The sequence below is a fragment of the Cetorhinus maximus genome, chromosome 14 (genome assembly GCF_964194155.1).
Source record: "Cetorhinus maximus chromosome 14, sCetMax3.hap1.1, whole genome shotgun sequence".
Classification (NCBI taxonomy): domain Eukaryota; kingdom Metazoa; phylum Chordata; class Chondrichthyes; order Lamniformes; family Cetorhinidae; genus Cetorhinus; species Cetorhinus maximus.
In genome coordinates, this window is record NC_135892.1 from 42,211,443 (window position 1) to 42,231,855 (window position 20,413).

The 20,413-nt window shown below is 42.4% G+C and overlaps 1 protein-coding gene across 7 annotated transcripts in view; it reads right to left on the reverse strand.

Annotated features, from left to right (window-relative positions):
* zdhhc14 (zDHHC palmitoyltransferase 14) overlaps nucleotides 1-20,413 on the reverse strand; it is a 233,197-nt gene that overhangs the window by 62,874 nt on the left and 149,910 nt on the right. For all 7 annotated transcript variants that reach the window (XR_013578667.1, XM_078556851.1, XM_078556850.1 and 4 more), the window contains 2 exons: nucleotides 3,432-3,569; nucleotides 1,224-1,272 (listed from right to left, as the gene is read on the reverse strand). Coding sequence is in view for 6 of the 7 variants with exons in the window: in XM_078556851.1 (XP_078412977.1) it covers nucleotides 1,224-1,272; nucleotides 3,432-3,569 (187 nt within the window). In the remaining variant the exon portion in view is untranslated. The remainder of the gene's footprint in view (nucleotides 1-1,223; nucleotides 1,273-3,431; nucleotides 3,570-20,413) is intronic.

Here is a 20,413-nt window from a genome sequence, read left to right on the forward strand (position 1 = left end):
CCAAACGGCCTTTAAATTTTTTAGGAAACCTCATCCACGGGATGAGGTTTCCTAAAGCAAATAAAAATTAACTGAAAACTCTATTTTTGAATTAAAAACATGTCCCAGCTCATGTGACAGAGTCACACGAGGGGATATGTTTTACTGCCTTTAATAATTTTTTTAAAAAGCACTTCAATCTCGCTGAGGCAGCTCTACGCCTCAGGGAGATTGAAGCGCTCTTTCACGCAATGCGCGAACTGCGTACCAGGCCCAGTCTCCCTCCTCCCCTCATCCACACAGGTAGCACTGAGTACTGCCGCTTGCGATCCACGCAAGGCCTTAATTGGCCTGCCTGCAAGAAATCATAGACGGAGCTGAACATGGGAGGCGGTCGGCTTCCCGACCGCTCCTGCTGCGGGAAGAATTCTGGCCATGATCTCATCAAAGCCCTGTACAATTGTACCAAGGCTTGCTTGTTCTTTCACTCCAGTCCCCTTGTAATAAAGGCCAACATGTCACTTGATTCTCAATTGCTTGCCTTACCTGCATGCTAACCTTCTGTGCGAGTACACCCAATTTGAACTGTTCCATCTCATTCATGCATCTTGTAAATCCTTTTTAGAGATTTTTAAAACATCCAAATTTTAAATTATTTTCTTACATTTCCCTTCTGTTTCTTTCTCTCTTAATCCAATCTTACTTTTCCTCACTTTATTTCTTTCTGCATCTAACTTGAATCTAAGTCACCCTTCCTTCTCTGTTATTCTTCTGTTTCTTTCTCGATCCTCAAATCTCATCGAATAAAGTCTCAGACGCCCTGTTGCCTCACTATGCCATTGCCAGCTTTCACTTCCAGCAAATTATGGCACAAAAATATTTTGAGCTGAAGGAAAAAGCCTAATAATGGGTGCACACTGCAAGATGTCCCACTTCAGCAAGATTAGTTCCAATGTTTGATTGTTAAACAGGATTGCAAACACGAGGTAGTTCATTCAACATGGACAAAACTCAATATTATCCCTAAATAAAAAGCTAATTTTATTGCGACATAGGCACATCTATGGTACACTGTAAATCTCAAGTGTTTACTGAACATTAGTTTAATATTGACAAAGTAAGTATTCACTGATCAAATGGACAGTGCTCACTGCGGAAAGGCACTTGGCACTAGACATGACTATACACATGAAAGAACAGTCAATCTTCTCAGGATATGCTTCAAACATGACAGGAAAGGATATCTTGCAGGGCTGTCCTTTAGTGCATTTAGAAATCCGGTCTTCTGAGATCCTACATAAAATTGTTCAAATGTGTGTTAGATTAAAACAAAATGAAAGCTCGCTTCATCAAGTTTCAGTTCAAGGCAACAGGTCTATGATTACCTTATCAAAGCATAAACATATCGCAGAACATTTACAGTGCATCAGCCCATCGAATCTGCACTGGCTCTCTGAAAGAGCATTCCACCTAGTCTCACTCCCCTGCCTTATTCTCATAACCTTGCACATTCTTTCTTTTCAGGTAGCAATCCAATTCCCTTTTGAATACCTTCAACCTGCCTCCACCACCCTTTCAGGAAGTTCGTTCCAGACTCCAATTTTAAAAAAAATTTTTTCCTCACATCACATTTACTTCTTTTGCCAATTATTCTGAATCGGTGCCCTCTGGTTCTTTATTAAAATCAAGTATTAGCCAGCAAGCTCACACGTTCCATCCCATATTCTATTCTATGGTGCAGATGTCCAGTCACGCAAACTACAACTTAGTGCAGAGGGGTTCAATTTTTTGTCATGAGAACATTGTTTAAATCAATGTCTCCATTAATCCGGATATATCTCAAGCTTCTAGAATAAACCAACCTTGGTTTTGTGTTGTAGGATTTATCCACCAATGAGGCATTAAGGACAACCCTTTCTAAACAGGACGATGCAGCAAATATGAGATGAAAGAAGAAATGGACTGATTTACCCGAGCTTCCAGGCCCAGATGCCAGGGCCTGGGGCTCACCCTTGACTTAGGGCACTTCTTAGCCCTCTTCTCCAGTTTGCGCACTCAAGTTCTAGAACTCTAGTTGAAACTCAACTCATTTAGCATTAAAGAATACTGGTATGTTTACAGATAGTAATATCAGTGTTGCTTGTGTAATGAAAGAATGGGTAATTAATGTCAATATGGTGATAAGACTGGTAGTGAAGTTCTTATCCAGGTCATTGATGGAGCAAGTTAACAAAATAACATTTATTTTAACACTGTTTATTAACTTAGCCAGTAAAACTAAAAATGCCATGGGTTATTACAGGGAAAAAAATAATACCTTGTTGTGTAAGTTTTCAGACAGATCAAAACAGATCTCATACGCTTGATGTCAAATAGGGATCCATTATTATTACTACAAGTTAAAAGAGTCAGCAATATTGCATTTAAAGGCGATTATCACAGAATCACAGAATTGTTACAGCACAGGAGGAGGCCATTTGGCCCATTGTGTCTATGCTGGCTCTTCATAGGGATAAATTACCTAGCGCCACTCCCCCACCTTCTGCCTGTAACCCTCCACATTCTTCCTTTTCAGAAAACTATCCAATTCCCTCTTGAATGCCTCAATTGAACCTGCCTCCACCCCACTCAGGCAGTGCATTCCAGATCCTAGTCTGTTTAAAATTAAAACTGCAGAGGGGCTGGGTTAGACAATGGCCTTTCACTTCCAGGACTGGATTCAAATCTAGGCTTGATCGATGAATAATTGTCTCCTCTGTTTGTGGACTGTGCCTTTGTGAATTGAATTTTGGCTGTCATAATCCAGCACCACGGTGCATGTGCCCATAGCACAGAACTTTATCATTGATTTGCCAATATCAGTCAAAAGGCCATAAGATGGCTGATGTGAGAAATATAACAGCTACTCTTCCGAGTACGGGATGCTCTTTTACCTGAAGAGCACTTACATACAAAATTCATAAAATATGCAGTCACTCAATTACAATCAGATTCAGTTCAAAGATCCTGTGACGCAATGAAAGAGCTAAGCATAACTTTGTCAAATGAAAACAAACATTAAGCTTGCTTGCATTCATGTTAATTTCTACTACTTTCTCCATTCAATATTATTCTACCATTAAGCCTTTTCTTAGGAAAAAAGGTTACATTAATTTTGATTGAAAATATTTCAAAACAAACTGCTGCTTCAGTGGGATCTATAAACTAATGATCCAGTGAATACCTTTTCATTTATATATACAGTCCTGATCTTATGACCTGAAAGCTACAGTATTCCAGGCATATGGGTCCATAAATCACTCTAAACTGATCCCACCTGCAGTCCAACCCAAGACAGTTTTCTGAATCATCAAATTGTGTAATTGGCTTCATTTTAGAAAATCAAGAGAGATGGGCTAACAAGAGCACACTAAATTGCTGCAGCAAACATTCTAACCTAAAACAGTACTTACGGAGAATGATATGTGTGATGACGAAAGCGAAGATGAAGACTGTCAGAAATGACAGTGACAAAATAAACATATAAAAAAATCTGTAGTTCCTTTTTCCCACGCAGTTGCCTACCCAGGGACAGTGGTGATCAAATCGTTCTGAAGGAGGAAAAAAAATTATAGGATCAGGTTATAAACCATCCTTTTACAGAGTTTGCTTCTTGTTAAAAAAGAAAAGATTTGCCTAGTTCCCATTTCTAACCTGGGATAGTTTTAATTAACTTAACCAATACCCAAGACAAATTTTGGATCACTAGCCTGTTTATCATTCAATTAAATTGCATTTCATTCCATACCCTTTTCTAGCAATAGAAATGAACAGGATTATTTTAGTTGATCTGTCAATATATTATCTTCATTCTCAATTGAGTTTGCCATATAAAAGAAATCTGGGAGAAAATAAACTTGCAAATTAGAGACTACCGATCTTCTTTAATAAGTGTGCTGTAAGATTAATACATTCTCATTTAAAAAATGCTAAAACTCTCAGCATTTAAGATTATAAAATGACTAGATTAGGTTTGGAGTACACCCCAGTCAACCCCACTGAAAAGAATGTAATGATAAAATTAAAATATATGAGACAATGGAGCAGATCTAGTGTGTTATCAACCTTAAATACTTGCACATTCACCTGAATAATTAAAAAATATAGCTTACTTATCCCTAGGTATGATAGCCCTTCCTTTCTGGATTAAGATTTGCTCCACATACAGTGGATAAAATTACAACTCCAACAAGAAAAATCACTGTATGCCTGTCCCTTTAAGATTAAATTTTGGGAAGAAGCACATTGCCCTTCTTTAATGGTGCTATAAAGAAACTCCCTGGTGTTTCTCAATTGTCTCTGATCACAGAAGGTACATCCAGCAAAAGATTAGCAGTGAGCCATTATCCTTATGATGGAGGTGAAAGATCTATTTCTTCTAGACAGGTAGATAATCTTATGTGTTCATTTGGTTAAGATCAACGGGGGTGGGGGGTGGGGGTGGGGGGGCGGGGGTGTTCTATATTTCTATAGACCTAATTACAACCCTCATTAGAATGCATCAAGGACCATTGATTCCAGAGAGAGACAGTAGGGGCTGGATTTTCGCAGAATCGGGGCCTTGAAAAATGGGGGGTGAGACTCAGTTACAGAGGTCATGCCCTCATTTCCAACAGACACAATTTTTGCTAGCGGGGCAAGGGAGCAGGGTGTGGATTCACATAGGAAGAGAACTCAAACTCCTCAGGGCATTTCAACTCATTGCGGAGTTTAAACAGACCCCGTTTTGCAAGGGCTTGGACCTGCGATGGTAGGGTCATAAACTGATAAGAGTAGACCCAAACGCTCTTGAAGGGCAGATAAGGTCTATATAATTGTCATGATCTGAAGATTTTTAAAATGCCTCACTCTTAATACTTAAAAATAGTCAGGCTGCTGCTGTCAGTGAGAGTTTAAAAAATAAACTCTCTGCTGGACTGCTTTGGCTGACAGGCAAGGTTAGGGGAAAAAAAGTTGCGCAGCTTCAAGAGAGCTCTTTTTTGACATTTCCCCAACGGCTATCATTATGTCATCATGAAAACTTGGCTGAGTTTCAAAAGCTACAATTATCTCAGCAGGGTATTCAGAGTTCACAATTTGATTGACAGTTTAAAGAGTCAGTTAAAGGATTAGCTTGCCTTTGATGTATGGTCTGAATAGAAGTTTATATTTTAGAAGAGATGGCCACTTGAGGATATTTAAAAACTTAGAGAATCAGTTCTATGAACTGAACATTAATTCAGTATCAAGTGTGTAAGAGTGAGAGTTGTATAAGATTGTTAGAAGCTATTTTTCCATCTCCACATGGTTCCTGAGGTCTGTCCACTGGGCGAGTGGCTATGGAGATGGCATGGAGAATGCGAGGGGCCACATGGTGTTTTGGGGGGTGGGAGGGGGCAGCGGCGGGGGTGGTGGTGGGAAGGTGATGGATGGGATCGTGAGTAGTGAGGGTTAGAGGGCCTGACAACTTTGATGAAGTCCCAGAGAACCAAGGCAGGACTTGTAACCAGCTCACCTCTGCACTCTTGCCCTGTGACCAACTACACTTGGCTACCATGGTCGGTATGTCCAACTGTATCTCCACCACACCAGCACCCTTCCCCCCCACAACACCCAAAGCGGAAATTGCACATTTCAGGGTACTTTTCAAATGAAGGCAGGCCCAGCGAGTTGGGAAATTTCCTATAATAAAAACAGAAAATGCTGGAAAAACTCAGCAGGTCTGACAGCATCTGTGGAGAGAGAAACAAAGTTAACATTAAGTCCATATGACTCTTCTTCAGAAATTCTTCAAATTTCCTAACTCTAACTACCTACCTCGGTAGCCATAATCCAGCCCTATTTGAAGTATAGCTTCACATAAGATTACATTAAATGGTAAGCTTCATTTACATTGGGCAAAATGTATCTGTAATGCTGTTTTGGGAAGTTTGATACCAGAAGAACCAGAACCTAAGTCAAAAATCATTGATTCAAGCCCTCTCCAGAGACTTGAGCACTAGGCTGACATTCCAGCGTAGTTTTAAAGGAGTCCTGTCAGACATGTCATCTTTTGGATGAAACATTAAACCAAGACATTTATATCTTCTTGAGTGAACATAGCTTTATTTCCAACAACATCAGGAGACTTCTCCCCAGTGTCCTGGCAAATATCTATTCATCAACCAACCCGATTATCAGCTTGCTGAAGGTGATGTGTTTCTGCCAAAAGAGACTTTAATTGCTTTTGAAAATTGCACATTTTACAGACTGAGAATGTAAATGCACTTTGTAAATACTCTAGGAGATACCCAAGCTCAGATTGTCTGGCCATTAACTCATTGGCATTTGTGAAAACTTGTGGTGCTTCTTACATTACAACAGTGACTACACTTCAAAAAAAGCACTTAATTGACTATAAAATGCTTTGGGACAATTTGAGGTCATGAATGGTGGTATATAAATGCAAGTCTTTCTTCTATTTAGCATTGAAGGATTTTAATTTGTGCCACAATTCGACAAATCCTCCAGGTTGCCATGTCTGATTCAAACTGCATATCCCCCATGTCCCCTCAAACTCCCCATGTATTCGCTATAGGCACTCATCCACTATGGGCAGACTTCTGGATTTCTTTGAAATAAATAAACAAATAAACTTCTAGCAATCTAATTTCATTCAAACATATCATACTGAAAAAACACTGAAAAAAAAGCCATTTAAAAAATAAATAAGTCCCCTTAAGTGGTTAATCTGTTGTAGAAACAAACATCTATTTTACTAATTATATAAAAGACAGTTAATTCTTTAATAACCTCTTAAAACTGTCAATCAGTCTGTCTATACAGCCTTCTCCTGAGGTAAGTTGTTCTGGACCTTTCAAAGCTCAACCAATCATTCATAATGATCACAGCTGTCAGAATAGACCATTTTAGCTCCTAGATAACAGATCCTATTTTGCAAAAACAGATGACAAATTTTAAGCTACATCAGATGGCCTGTCAATCAAAGCAGCCCACGAGCAGTTGGGCCGTATTTTTTTCTCTGACAACTGTTGAATGTTTCTTTCATTTCAAAAGTACTTTGCACATTTAAATCACTTCACATTATTATACTAGATATCCCAATCACTGCAGTAAAACACATCTAACTATTGACATTGAAAGAACACGTTTTTTGTATTTGAAAGCCTGTCCATGAAAGAATTCCAGGAGCTGGTGACTTTTTTTTGGTTCCCCACTTGGGACTGGGCCTCAACCATGGCTCACACCTCTTCTGAAAGGCAATAAACCATGTCTAGTTACTAAAGGAGTCTAGCTTCAGTAAAATTGCAGGTTTAAACTGCCTACCTCCAAAATGGATCCAGCAAGGGCAAGAGTGCTATGTGCAGGTGGGCTACCCACACCATTATCTCATGTCAATTTTTAAAGAGTTCCTGAGTCGTTCAAACTTGGCGAAAATCCAGGCCAGCATCTCCAACAATGTAGCACTCATGCAGAACTGCAATCATAGTATCTTCCAAAGCACTTCACAGAAGCGATACAAAGCAAAACTGAATGCCAAAACACATTGTGATATTAGAGCAGATGTTTAGACACATGCTCAAAGTTGTAGACTTTAAGAAGCGTCATAAAGGAAGAGAGAAAGCAAAAGACTTGCATTTATATAGCACTTTTCAAGGCCATGGGATGTCTCAAAACGCTTTATAGTCAATGAAGTACGTTTTTTTTGAAGTGCACTGTTGTAATGTAGGAATTGTGGCAGACAATTTGCACACAGCTAACTCCCCTACTCTTCATTGAAATAGTGCCATGGGATCTTTTACAACCACCCGAGCAGGCAGATGCAGCCTTAGTTACAATCTCATCTGAAAGACGGCACCTCCAATAATGTAGTACTCATTCAGCATTGCACTGGAGTGTCAGCCTTGATTTTTATGCTCAAGCCTTGGAGTGGGGCTTGAATCACGTACCTTACAATTCAGAAGTGAAAATGCTACTCCCTGAGCCATGGCTGACCGGGCAGATGTGTTCAGGGACAGGACTCTAGAGCTTAGGTCCTAGGTAGCTGAATGGTCATCAATGGTGGAGTGATTAAAACTGGGGATACTCAAGCTGGAATTAGATGAATGCAGTTATCTTGGAGGGTTGTGGATATGGAAGAGATTAACAGAGATAGGGAGGGACCAGGCTAGGGGAGGATCTGAACACAAAGATGGTAAAATTAAGGTAAACAAAAACAGAAACAGAAATACCTGGAAAAACTCAGCAGGTCTGGCAGCATCGGCGGAGAAGAGCACAGTTGACATTTCAAGTCCTCATGACCCTTCGATAGAACTAAGTAAAAATAGGAAAGGGGTGAAATATAATCTGGTTTAAGAGGGGAGGGGAGAGGGGGTTTTTGTTGGGACAAGCAGCCAGTGATTGGAGGAGATAACCAAAAGATGTCACAGAGTAAAGAACAAAGAGGTGTTGAAGGTGGTGATATTATCTAAAGGAATGTGCTAATTAAAAGTTGAGAGCAGGAAGCAGGACAAGCAAGGTACAGATAGCTCTAGTGGGGGTGGGGTGAAATAATACTAAAAGGGCATAAAAGGCATAGATAAACAATGGGTGGAAATACATTTAAAAATAATGTAAATAGGTGGGAAAAGAAAAATCTATATAAATTATTGGAAAAAGCAAAAAGGAGGGGGAAGAGATGGAAAGGGGGTGGGGATGGAGGAGAGTGTTCAAGATCTAAGATTGTTGAACTCAATATTCAGTCCGGAAGGCTGTAAAGTGCCTAGTCGGAAGATGAGGTGCTGTTCCTCCAGTTTGCGTTGAGCTTCACTGGAACAATGCAGTAAGCCAAGGACAGACATGTGGGCAAGAGAGCAGGGTGGAGTGTTGAAATGGCAAGCGACAGGGAGGTCTGGGTAATGCTTGCGGACAGACCAAAGGTGTTCTGCAAAGCAGTCACACAGTCTGCGTTTGGTCTCTCCAATGTAGAAGAAACTGCATTGGGAGCAATGAATGCAGTAGACTAAGTTGAGGTAAGTGCAAGTGAAATGCTGCTTCACTTGAAAGGAGTGTTTGGGTCCTTGGACAGTGAGGAGAGAGGAAGTGAAGGGGCAGGTGTTGCATCTTCTGCGTTTGCATGGGGAGGTGCCGTGGGAGGGGGTTGAGGAGTAGGGGGTGATGGAGGAGTGGACCAGGGTGTCACGGAGGGAACGATCCCTATGGAATGCCGCCGGGGTGGGGTGAAGGGAAGATGTGTTTGGTGGTGGCATCATGCTGGAGTTGGCGGAAATGGTGAAGGATGATCCTTTGAATGCGGAGGCTGGAGGGGTGATAAGTGAGGACAAGGGGGACCCTAACATGTTTCTGGGAGGGTATCCGCCCTCACACCTTCTCCTCCCTCCCAGAAACATGATAGGGTCCCCGTTGTCCTCACTTATCACCCCACCAGCCTCTGCATTCAAAGGATCATCCTCCACCATTTCCGCCAACTCCAGCATGATGCCACCACCAAACACATCTTCCCTACACCCCCCCTGGCGGCATTCCATAGGGATCGTTCCCTCCGTGACACCCTGGTCCACTCCTCCATCACCCCCTACTCCTCAACCCCCCTCCCACAGCACCTCCCCATGCAAACGCAGAAGATGCAACACCTGCCCCTTCACTTCCTCTCTCCTCACTGTCCAAGGACCCAAACACTCCTTTCAAGTGAAGCAGCATTTCATGTGCACTTCCCTCAACTTAATCTACTGCATTCGTTGCTCCCAATGCGGTTTCCTCTACATCGGAGAGACCAAACGCAGACTGGGTGACCGCTTTGCAGAACACCTTCGGTCTGTCCGCAAGCATTACCCAGACCTCCCTGTCGCTTGCCATTTCAACACTCCACCCTGCTCTCTTGCCCACATGTCTGTCCTTGGCTTGCTGCATTGTTCCAGTGAAGCTCAACGCAAACTGGAGGAACAGCACCTCATCTTCCGACTAGGCACTTTACAGCCTTCCGGACTGAATATTGAGTTCAACAATTTTAGATCTTGAACTCTCTCCTCCATCCCCACCCCCTTGCCGTCTCTTCCCCCTCCTTTTTGCTTTTTCCAATAATTCATATAGATTTTTCTTTTCCCACCTATTTCCACTATTTTTATATGTATTTCCACCCATTGTTTATCTATACCTTTTATGCCCTTTTAGTATTATTTCACCCCACCCCCACTAGAGCTATCTGTACCTTGCTTGTCCTGCCCTCTACTCTTAAGTAACACATGCTTTAGATAATATCACCACCTTCAACACCTCTTTGTTCTTTATTCTGTGACATCTTTTGGTTACCTCCTCCTATCACTGGCTGCTTGTCCCAACAAACCCCTCCCCCTTAAACTTGCTTATATTTCACCCCTTTCCTATTTTTACTTAGTTCTGTTGAAGGGTCATGAGGACTCGAAACGTCAACTGTGCTCTTCTCCGCCGATGCTGCCAAACCTACTGAGTTTTTCCAGGTATTTCTGTTTCTGTTTTTGTTTTAGATTTCCAGCATCCGCAGTTTTTTGTTTTTATCTCTGTGTAAAATTAAGGTGTTGCCTGACCAGGAGCTGATGTCGGTCAGCAAGCACAGTGGTGATAAAAGACTTGGTGCAAGAAAGAATATAGGCAACAGAATTTTGAATTAACTGAACTGTACAAAGGGTAGAACATGGAAGGGTAAAAATGGGGGACCAGCCAGAAGTGCATTGGAATACTCAAGCCTAGAGGTAACAATGACATGAATAAGGGTTTCAGTACCAGATGAGCTGAGGTAGTGATGAAGTCAGGCGAAGCTACAGGGGTAGAAATTGGCAGTCTTAGTGATGCTGTGGATTTGTGGTTGGAAGCTCATCTTGGGGTCAAATATGACACCCAGGTTGCAAACAATCTGGTTCAGTCTCAGACAGTTACCAGGGAGACAGCTGGGGAATAGAGTTTGGAGCAGGGACCAAGGACAATGGCTTCAGCCTTCCTAATATTTAACTGGAGGAAACTTCTGCTCATCCAATACTGGATGTCAGATAAGCAGTTTGATAATTTAGCAGCAGTGAAGGAATTGAGAGAGGTGGTCCTGAGGTAGAACTCGGTGTCACAAGGGTATATGTCAAAACTAACGCTGTTCTTTTGGATGATGTTAGCTAAAATTACGTGCTAAAATTTGTAAAATGGACTTGAACCCACAACAATCTGACTCAGAGGCAATGATGGTATCTCCAAGCCACAGATGACACTTGTAGTTTGTAGATGACATTGCCGGATTTCGTTTTGCATTTGAAATTCCAGAGTTTTCAAAGGTTGAGAGTTATCAAAGTTAGCAGAGTGATAGATATCAGATGATGTTAGTGAAGTGAGGGACAGAGATTTTTAGGCACAGTATCAACGTTAGATGACTGAAGAGAGCTAAGGTGAGCACAAATTAAAGATCATGTAGCTTTTTTTTAAAATTTAAATTGGGAGTAGAAAATTTAAGTTGTTAAGTTGGAAGGACCAGGACTCAAAGATTTGAAATTCAATGATGAACAACACTTGAGAGTGGAAAGAATCAAGATTAGAGATGCTATACATATTGCTTAAATGTCAGGTAAAGCAAGATAAAGATGCAGGAGATAAAATTTTGAATATCTCAGAAGCTGCAGTGGATTAGATTCTTTAGTCTGTTCTTGTTATTGATCATAATGTCAATGGAAAGCAAAAAGATGAAAGGCCTGTCGTTGCATAATGTAAGGGAGAGCAGGCAGATCCCACATGATGTGCCACTTGACTTGTTATCAATACATTTCTTCTGCCCTGCATATAGATGCACATTAAAACACAGTAATTTCAGGGTGAGAACAAAATGCAAAGGCTGGTAAGAGCACAGTGATGGTGCAGAAAACCAAAAATATGCAGATGGAAGACAGGGAGGAAATTAGACTGATTGGAAAAGCGTGTTTACAAGTGAGGAATATAGAATCCTACAGCATGGAATGAGATCATTCAGCCTATTGCACCTGAAAGAGCTACTGATCTATTCACATTGACCAGTCCTCTCATCATACCCATTATTTTGTTTTTGAAATATTTATTCAGTTCCTTTTTAAAGTTATTATGGATTTTGCTTGCACCACAGTTTATATGTCCTAAAACACAACTGGATAAAATAAATTCTAACCTTTGTTCTTTTAGTGATGATCTTCAACATATGCCCCACCAACTCGCTGACTAGTAAAATGTTTTTCACTATTTACCTTATTAAAAAAATCATATTTTCTCTCTCCCTTCTCTTATCCTTCTTTGTTCTAATGAAAAGTAACCTAGGAGGTAGAATTTCGTTTTGCCCAGGATTTGGGGTGCAGGGGACATGAATCACAACCTGCTCAAGCCTTCTGAAATCAAAGTGGGCAGAATGCAATTTTCTTCTACCCATCTTATTTGACTGATAGTAATGTTGGGCCAAGTGGCTTTGGCAATGTTCCCTTCCTCTCCATGTTGCCTGAGGTCTCTGCACACAGCAGGGGGGCCCAGCAGGGTTATTTGATGATCATGTACACTCGTCAGCTAGCTCTCCTCTTAAAGGTTTTCTGCCTGTTAAAGGGAGGCTGCAAACCTGAACTCATGGATGATGGAAAATCATTTGGAAGCATTGGAAAGATGTTGTCGCAGGCAAGGTAGAGGGGTTCTCCAGTTTTCTGGCATTGCACTAGATACCCTGGTCACCAAGGTGACCCAGGAGGGAGGCAGTATTCTCCTGGGTGGGAAACAAGCCCTCAAGAAACAGCCTGAAGAGGGAATGGGAACACATTGTCTGGGTGGTAAATGCTTGGAGTCTGGCATCATGATCGTGAAGCAATGCAGGAAAAAATGCAATGACTTTGAATGGATGGACAAAATCAGTGAATGCATCCTCACAACATCTTGTGCTCATTACATTAGCAGCTTCTCACTTTGCGTAATGCACCACACCCCCATCATCAAATCCCAGGACTCACACCTAACATTCACATACTCCGCCTCAGCCACAGATCTACCAACGTTGCCAGTATCCACGAATCCAACTTCTGAGCCCCTGGAGGGGATGGTGCTACACATCATGGGGCTTAAGGCAACACAGCCTGTGGCATCTGATACAGGACAGACTGTCCAGAATGATGGCAAGTGACAGCCTTAAACCTTTTCCAAATCCTTCATCACCCTCATTCTGACTTGTGGCATCGTGGAAACTGAGGATCGTGTGATCATGGAATGCCTGCTTTCCTTCTCACACACTTCCCTACCCCAACCTACCTCTCCTGCTTATTTGCTTTCACATATAGAAGAACTGGCACTTGGACAGCCTCAGCAGGAGCAGGATGAAGAGGAAGAGCTACCCCACAAAAGTGATGAGGACGCATTGTCAGTTGATCTTACACTCGCAAACACCGGCTCAGATACTGGCACGGTAAGGATTTTAAGAGGGTAGTGTACAGAGTCACAGTCAGCACAATGTTAGTCACCAGGCATAAATGGTTGCAGCCAAGCCAAGGGAGCCGGGAGGATGAAACAGCAGAGCCAGCAGGATAAAAGACCGCGAGAAAGAGCGGAGCCAGGAGGATAAAAGAGCAGAGCCAGGAGGATAAAAAAGCACGAGAAAGAGCAGAGCCGGGAGGATAAAAGAGCTGTTGCTGTTGGTTTAGATCCCAGTGGACTGACCAGATTTGGAGAAAATCAAGTGTGATTTTCATAGGCAACTCAGTAAGTGATTGGTTGGCGAGTATTTTACTTGTGTTTATTTATCTTTTAATACTGGTACAATTTATTGGTAGCTGTATGGTTGTCTTCATAATAAGATTAATTTAGATTAAGTAGTGTTTAAAGTATAAGTAGCAAAGTAAGGTTCTTAGTATATATTTAATATTCTTAAAACTTGAGTAAGTAAAAGTAAAGGGAGTAAATTAAGGGTAAGTTATGGCAGGGCAGCTCAGCATCGTAGAATGCTCCTCCTGTGCAATTTGGTAAATCAGGGAATCCAGGGCGACGATGTTTGCAGGAAGTGTCTCCAGTTATAGCTACTCGAAATCCGCATTTTGGAGCTGGAGCTGCATCTGCAGTCACTGTGGAGTATCCACAAGGCTGAGATCTTCGTGGATAGCACGTACAGTGAGGCAGTCACAGTGCAGATAAAGAGTGTACAGGCAGAAAGGGAATGGGTGATCACCAGGCAGCGTAAAAGCACTAGGCAGGAGGTGCTGGAGTCCCATGGGTCCATCTCCCCCTCCAACAGATTTTGTGTTTTGGATACTGGATACGGGGTAGATGATTTCTCAGGGGAGTGTAGAAAGAGCGAAGTCCACGGCACCACAACTGGCTCAGCCGCACGGGGGTTGGGCGGGGGGCGGGGGGAGAATAAAGAGTAGGAGAGCAATAGTGATAGGGGATTTTATCGTAAGGGGAACAGATAGATGTTAATGCGGCTGATGAGGTGCTGAAGGCGGAGGGTGAACAGCCAGAAGTCGCGATCCATATCAGTATCAACCACTTAGGTAAAAAGAGGGATGAGGTCCTGAAAGCAGAATACAGGGAACTAGGAAATAAATTAAGAAACAGGACCTCAAAGGTAGTCTCAGGATTACTCCCAGCAGCACATGCTAACGAGATCAGGAATAGGAGATGAATGTTTGGCTGGAGAGATGTAGGAGGGAAGGAATTAGATTCCTGAGGCATTGTGAATGATGCTGGGGAAGATGGGACCTGTACAAGCTGGACGGTTAAAACCCCAGCAGGACCAGGACCAATGTTCTTGCAGGGGAATTTGCTAGTACTGTGAGGGAAGGTTTAAACTAGACTGGCAGGGGGAATGGGAACCTGAGCAAGAAGGCACAAGAAAGAAACAAAGATAGAAATGAAAGACAAGAAAAGTAGAAAGCAAAAGTGGAAGGCAAAGGAAACGAGGGTTAGCAGCAAATAGGGCCATAGTACAAAAAAATGTGTAGAAATGTTAAAGACAAATTTAAAGACACTGTAACTGAATGCATGGAACATTCGCAATAAGGTAGATGAATTAACAGTGCAAATAGATGTAAACGGATATGATATGGTTGCGATTATGGAAACATGGCTGAAGCATGATCAAGACTGGGAACTGAATATCCAAGAGTACTCAATATTTAGAAAGGGCTGGCAAAAGGAAAAGGAGGCTGGTGCCATTGTTACTTAAGATGAAATCAGTGCAATATTGAGAAAGGATATTGGCTCAGAAAATCTAGATGTAGAATCAGTCTGGGTGGAGCTAAGAAACAAAAAGGGAAAGGAAACATTAGTGGGAGATGACTATAGGCCTCCAAACAGTAGTGGTAAGGTAGGGGGCGGCATTAAACAGGAAATTAGAGATGCATGTAACAAGGTGCTACATGAATCATGGGTGACTTTATATAGACTGGGCAAACCAAATTAGCAATAATACTGTGGCAGATAAATTCCTGGAGTGTGTACGAGATGGTTCTTTAGACCAGTATGTCAAGGAACCAACTAGGGAACAGGCTATCCTAGATTTGGTATTGTGCAATGAGAAGGGGTTAATTAATAATCTTAATGTGCGGGGTCCTTTAGGGAAGAGTGACCGTATCATGATAGAATTTCTCATTAGGATGGAAAGTGAAGTAGTCTAATCCAAAACTAGGGTTCTAAATCTAAACAATGGAAACTACAAAGGTATGAGGGGTGAGTTGGCAACAATACATTGGGAAACTTCATTAAAAGGCAAGATGGTGTTTAGGCAATGGCTAATATTAAGGAACAAATACATGCATTGCAACAGTTATACATTCCTTTATGGTGCCAAAGCATAACAAGTAAAGCGGCCAGCAAAACAAATTAAGGATAGTATTAGATCCAAAGAGGAGTCATATAAAGTTGCTAGAAAAAGTAGCAAGCCTGAGGATTGGGAGCAGTTTAGAATTCAGCAAAGGAGGACCAAGAGATTGATAAAGAGGGGAAAAATAGGGAAAATAGAGTATGAGAATAAACTTGCAAGGAACAAAAAAGCGGATGGTATAAATTTTTATAAGTACGTAAAAAGATAAAGATTAATGAAGGCGAATGCAGGTTCCTTACATTCCAAAATGGGAGAACTTAGAATAGAGAACAAGGAAATGGCAGAGCAATTAAACAATTACTTTAGTTCCTTCTTCATAGAAGACACAAATTACTTCCCAGGAACGCTAGGGAACCAAGGGGTGAGAAGGAGGAATTGAAGGAAATTAGTATTACTAAAACAATAGTGCTGGAGAAATTAATGGGACTGAAAGCCAATAAGTCCACAGGGCCTGATAATCTACATCCCAGGGTATTAAAGGAGGTGGTCAGAAAATAGTGAATGTGTTGGTTGTTGCCTTCCAAAATTATGTAGATTCTGGGACAGTCCTGGCAGATTGCAGGGTGGAAAATGTAACCCCACTATTTAAAAAAGGAAGAAAACAGAATTACAGACCGGTTAGCCTAACATCAGTAGTAGGGAAAATGCTACAGTCTATTCTAAACGATGTGATAACAGGACACTTAGAAAATATCAATGGGACTAGACAAAGTCAACATGGATTTATGAAAGGGAAATCATGTTTGACAAACCTACTGGAGTGTTATGAGGACGTGACTGGCAGAATAGATAAAGGTGAACCAGTGGATATGGTGTATTTGGATTTTCAGAAAGCTTTTGATAAAGTCCCACATAAGAGATTAGCATGCAAAATTAAAGCACATGGAACTGGGGGTAATATATTGGCATGGATTGAGAATTGGTTAACAGACAGGACAGAGTAGGAGTAAATGGGTCTTTTTCAGAATGGCAGGTGGTGACTAGTGGGGTATTGCAGGAATTAGTGGTTGGGCCCCAGCTATTCACAATATATATATATTATATATATATATATATATATATATATATAAATGATTTGGATGAGGGAACCAAAAGTTTGCTGACGACACAATACTAGATGGGAATGTGAGTGGTGAGGAGGATGTAAAGAGGCTTCAAGGCGATTTAGACAAGTTGAGTGAATGGGCAAATACATGGCAGATGCAGTATAACGTGGAAAAGTGTGACGTTGCCCACTTCAGCAGGAAAAACAGAAGGGCAGAGTATTATTTAAATGGCGATAGGTTGGGAAGTGTTGATGTACAAAGGGACTTAGGTGTCCTTGTACACCAGTCACTGAAAGCAAGCATGCAGGTGCAGCAAGCAGTTAGGAAGGCAAATGGTATGTTGGCCTTCATTGCAAGAGGATTTGAGTACAGGAGCAAGGATGTCTTACTGCAGCTGCACAGGGCCTTGGTGAGACCACACCTTGAGTATTGTGTGAAGTTTTGGTCTCCTTACCTAAAAAAGGGTATACTTGACATAGAAGGAGTACAGTGAGGGTTCACCAGACTGATTCCTGGGATGGCAGGATTGTCATATGAGGAGAGATTGGGTACGCTAGGCCTGTGTTCACTGGAGTTTAGAAGAATGAGAGGAGATCTCATTGAAACGTATAAAATTCTGACAGGGCTGGACAGGCTGGATGCAAGGATGATGTTTCTTCTGGCTGGGGGGGGTCTCGAACAAGGGGTCTCAGGCTCTCAGAACAATCCAGCAAAATATGCTTGAGCAGATTATTAGGTTTGCTGAAGTGCCATCCCAGGGGAGTGCCAGTGGAGCCATGGAACAGGAGCCCCCAAACCTCTTTCAGGCTGACAGCATTTGTGCTCTCACCATTGGCAATCTGGGAAAACCCTTTTGGCACTTCTCAGCAAGCCAACCCAAATTGCTGCTGCCTATGCTGAGGTGGTACTGTCCAAAGCCAGGCCAAGAGCTGGTCATGGGTACCTTGTAAGGCCAACCGCAGCTGCCCCTACTCAAAGTCAGGAGCCTTCCAAGTGGCATGCTACAGCCAATGGGGTAGCACTACATAGGAGCACTAGGTCAGGCAAGGCCACCTGCCAGGCAGGCACTAACGGGTTGCTTGAGGGTAATTGTTTGTATAATTAGATGTCTTGTTGCAGAAAGATGCTTTGTGAAGGTTGGTAAATGGTGAGTCCAGGATGGGAGTTGTAGTTGTTTTAAATGAAAGTGGAGCCCCATAATCCACTGCTTGACATTCCATCCAGTTTGCACGGGGTCCAGGATGTCGTCTCCTTGCCTCCTTCTGTTCCATTTTTCTCCTCTCTGACCTTGCAGACCTTGCCTTCTCTGTTCAATTTCCTGGTCATGCTGAAGATTAGGAAGCAACAAAAGAATTACTCCCATACATGGGTCAGGTAGTTGTTACTCCTCCTTGACTGTATTCCTAAACTAACAGTAAACATCTCCAGGAACAAAGCAAAGTGCTCCACCAACTGAGCCTAATGAGAAATTACTTGACAGTGACCTCACCTTCAACTTGTGGACTGGTTCTTTAATTAGCCCTAGTTCTGGTCCCCCTTTGCAGCTGCATAGCTGATCTTTGGTGAATGATGTACAACTTCATGGGCTGGACTTCTGTCAACTAAGTTTTTAATCCGGGCATCATGAGCCAATTTGGTTGCGTGATGTCAGGATAATATGGATTCAAGCTATTTGGGTGGACACAGGGGATGGACCTTCTGCCCTTATGCTGCACAGAAAGCAACTGGTGGTGCAGCCTGCACTCAGTTAGGCCTCCGTAGCAGCACAGTGAGAAGCAATTTCTAGCCCCTAGTTCTCCTGATAGCCAAAGCTCATATCCCCAAGACATACTGCCCAAAACAATAACTCCAAAATTGAGCTGCAGAGCCCCAATTTACTGGTGCTACACAGGCTCCTAAATGTCATAAAGGGTAAACTGGAAATGTGCCACCACTATGCTGGGTAAAGACAAACAATCGGCATCATTTATGCATGCCTGAAGCAGCTGTTAATCCCTTTGCATATGTAAATGAGGGGCTCACCAATTGCTTGATCTCCAGCTCCAAGATTGGTTTACCCTGAGGCAGTCGTTACTGGCTGCACTCAGGAAAACCAACCATGCAGAAAACCTGCCACAAATGTGGTAAATAACAGGAGTGCACCTTCCCACCACCCAGAGGTGTCAGCTGTGGCTCAGTTCATAGCACCCTCACCTTTGAATCAGAGGGTTGTGGGTTCATGTCCCACACCCGGAAAACCAAGAACTGTGATTGTACTCGAAAGAGTTGCAATCTGTGACTGTTGATAACTCAAAAGAGTTTCCCACCACCCATTAAATCCCCCTGGTGACTTCCCTCTCCCTGCTGCCTCCCTTCCCACCCCCACAAAATACCCCCCTGGCCACTTTTGAGTGATGCTACTTCCTCCATGCTCAGTAATCACTTTTTTCTTCCCGATTCCCAAACGCCTACAAACCCTTCCCGAAAAACGAGCAGTCCAGACTCTCTGGGTCAGTGTCCCAAATTAGACACAGCATTTTAACCATGGCTTCCTAATGGTGTGCAGGGCTTCTCAACAGTAGGATCCATGAGATTGTTTCCAAAGGGTCTGCCTGATCCTGCCTTCAAAGCTAAGCGCAGAGGTAAAAGTGGTAATTAGTTTTACAATGGACTAACTGCTGCAGCAGGAAATCTAATGTGTTCAATTTTACATTAAAGTAGTGCAGTAAAAAGCTTTACTCTTGTTCACCTGCACTTCTAACAGTCAGAGCTAAAAGGAACTGGAAATGGTGCAGATCTCAGATTAAAGCAACCGCAGATTCAGGAGGACAACAAACCTGGCTCTGAGACCACTGGTGGTGGCTTGAAATATCCCAGTCAAAGCAAGATGGCTGAGAGATGGGCTCACAGAATAGTTACAGCACAGAAGGCCATTCACTCTGATGTGTCCATTCCAAATCTCTGCAAAAGCAACTCAGCTAGCCTCACTCCCCTGCCTTTTCCCCTAGCCCTGCATTTTTTTTTTCTTTTCAGATAATTTATCGAATTTCATTTTGAAAACCACGTTTGAATCTGCCTACAACAAACTCTCAGGCAATGCATTCCAGATCCGAGCCTCTTGGTGAAGTTTTCCATCATGTCACCTTTGGTTCTTTTGCCACTTTAAATCATTGTCCTCTAGTTCTCAACCCTTCTGCCAATGGGAAGTTTCTGTCTATCTGCTCTGTCATGATTTTGAACACGTTGATTAAATCTCCTCTCATCCTTCTCTTCTCTAAGGTGAACAGCCCCAGCTTCTCCAAAGTATCCTCTTAACTGAAGTCTGTCATCCCTGGAACCAGACTTTTCCACACCCTAATATCTTCACACCCATCCTAAAATGTGCTGTCCAGAATTGGACACAATACTTCAGTTGAGATCAAACCAGTGTTTTATAAAGGTTCATCATAACCTCCATAAAGTCCAGGATTCTGTATGCCTTATGAAACACTTTCTCAACCTGCTCTGCCACCTTCAACGATTTGTGCACATATGCCCTACCAGGTTCCATTGCTCCTGCACA